Source organism: Corvus brachyrhynchos, unplaced genomic scaffold (genome assembly GCF_000691975.1).
Source record: "Corvus brachyrhynchos isolate BGI_N302 unplaced genomic scaffold, ASM69197v1 scaffold365, whole genome shotgun sequence".
NCBI lineage: Eukaryota > Metazoa > Chordata > Aves > Passeriformes > Corvidae > Corvus > Corvus brachyrhynchos.
The window spans coordinates 752,349-752,735 of NW_008239544.1; the positions used below are offsets into that span (position 1 = coordinate 752,349).

General features: G+C 69.0%; 1 protein-coding gene across 1 annotated transcript in view; it reads left to right on the forward strand.

Annotated features, from left to right (window-relative positions):
* Positions 1-387, forward strand: part of CDT1 (chromatin licensing and DNA replication factor 1) — a gene marked incomplete at its 5' end in the record, with an annotated part of 3,822 nt that overhangs the window by 1,826 nt on the left and 1,609 nt on the right. The window contains one exon of the mRNA XM_017741331.1: positions 3-116. Coding sequence (XP_017596820.1) covers positions 3-116 — 114 coding nt within the window. The remainder of the gene's footprint in view (positions 1-2; positions 117-387) is intronic.

Genomic DNA, 387 nt, shown 5'->3' on the forward strand with positions numbered 1-387 from the left:
CGTTGGACACGGCGCCCGCCCCCCCCCCCGCGGACCTGCCGCGGGCGCCGCAGGAGGACAGGCTGAGCACGGCCCAGGAGGTGCTGAGCACGGCCCGGGGGATGCTGAGCCCCAAGGTGAGGCAGGGCTGGGCGCTGGCTCTGTCTGTGCCACCTCTGGGAAGGTGTGACCGGAGGGGTGGGAAGGGTCGTTCAGAGCCACAGGGCTGGGAGTGCAGTGAGAGGGAGGTGGGCGGGACACAAACCTGGCTGGGAGCGCTGGGGGTGCTCACCTGCAGAAGAGAAGTCTCCAGGGAGACCTCAGAGCCCCTTCCAGGGCCTAAAGGGGCTCCAGGAGAGCTGCAGAGGGACTGGGGACAAGGGATGGAAGGACAGGACACAGGGCATG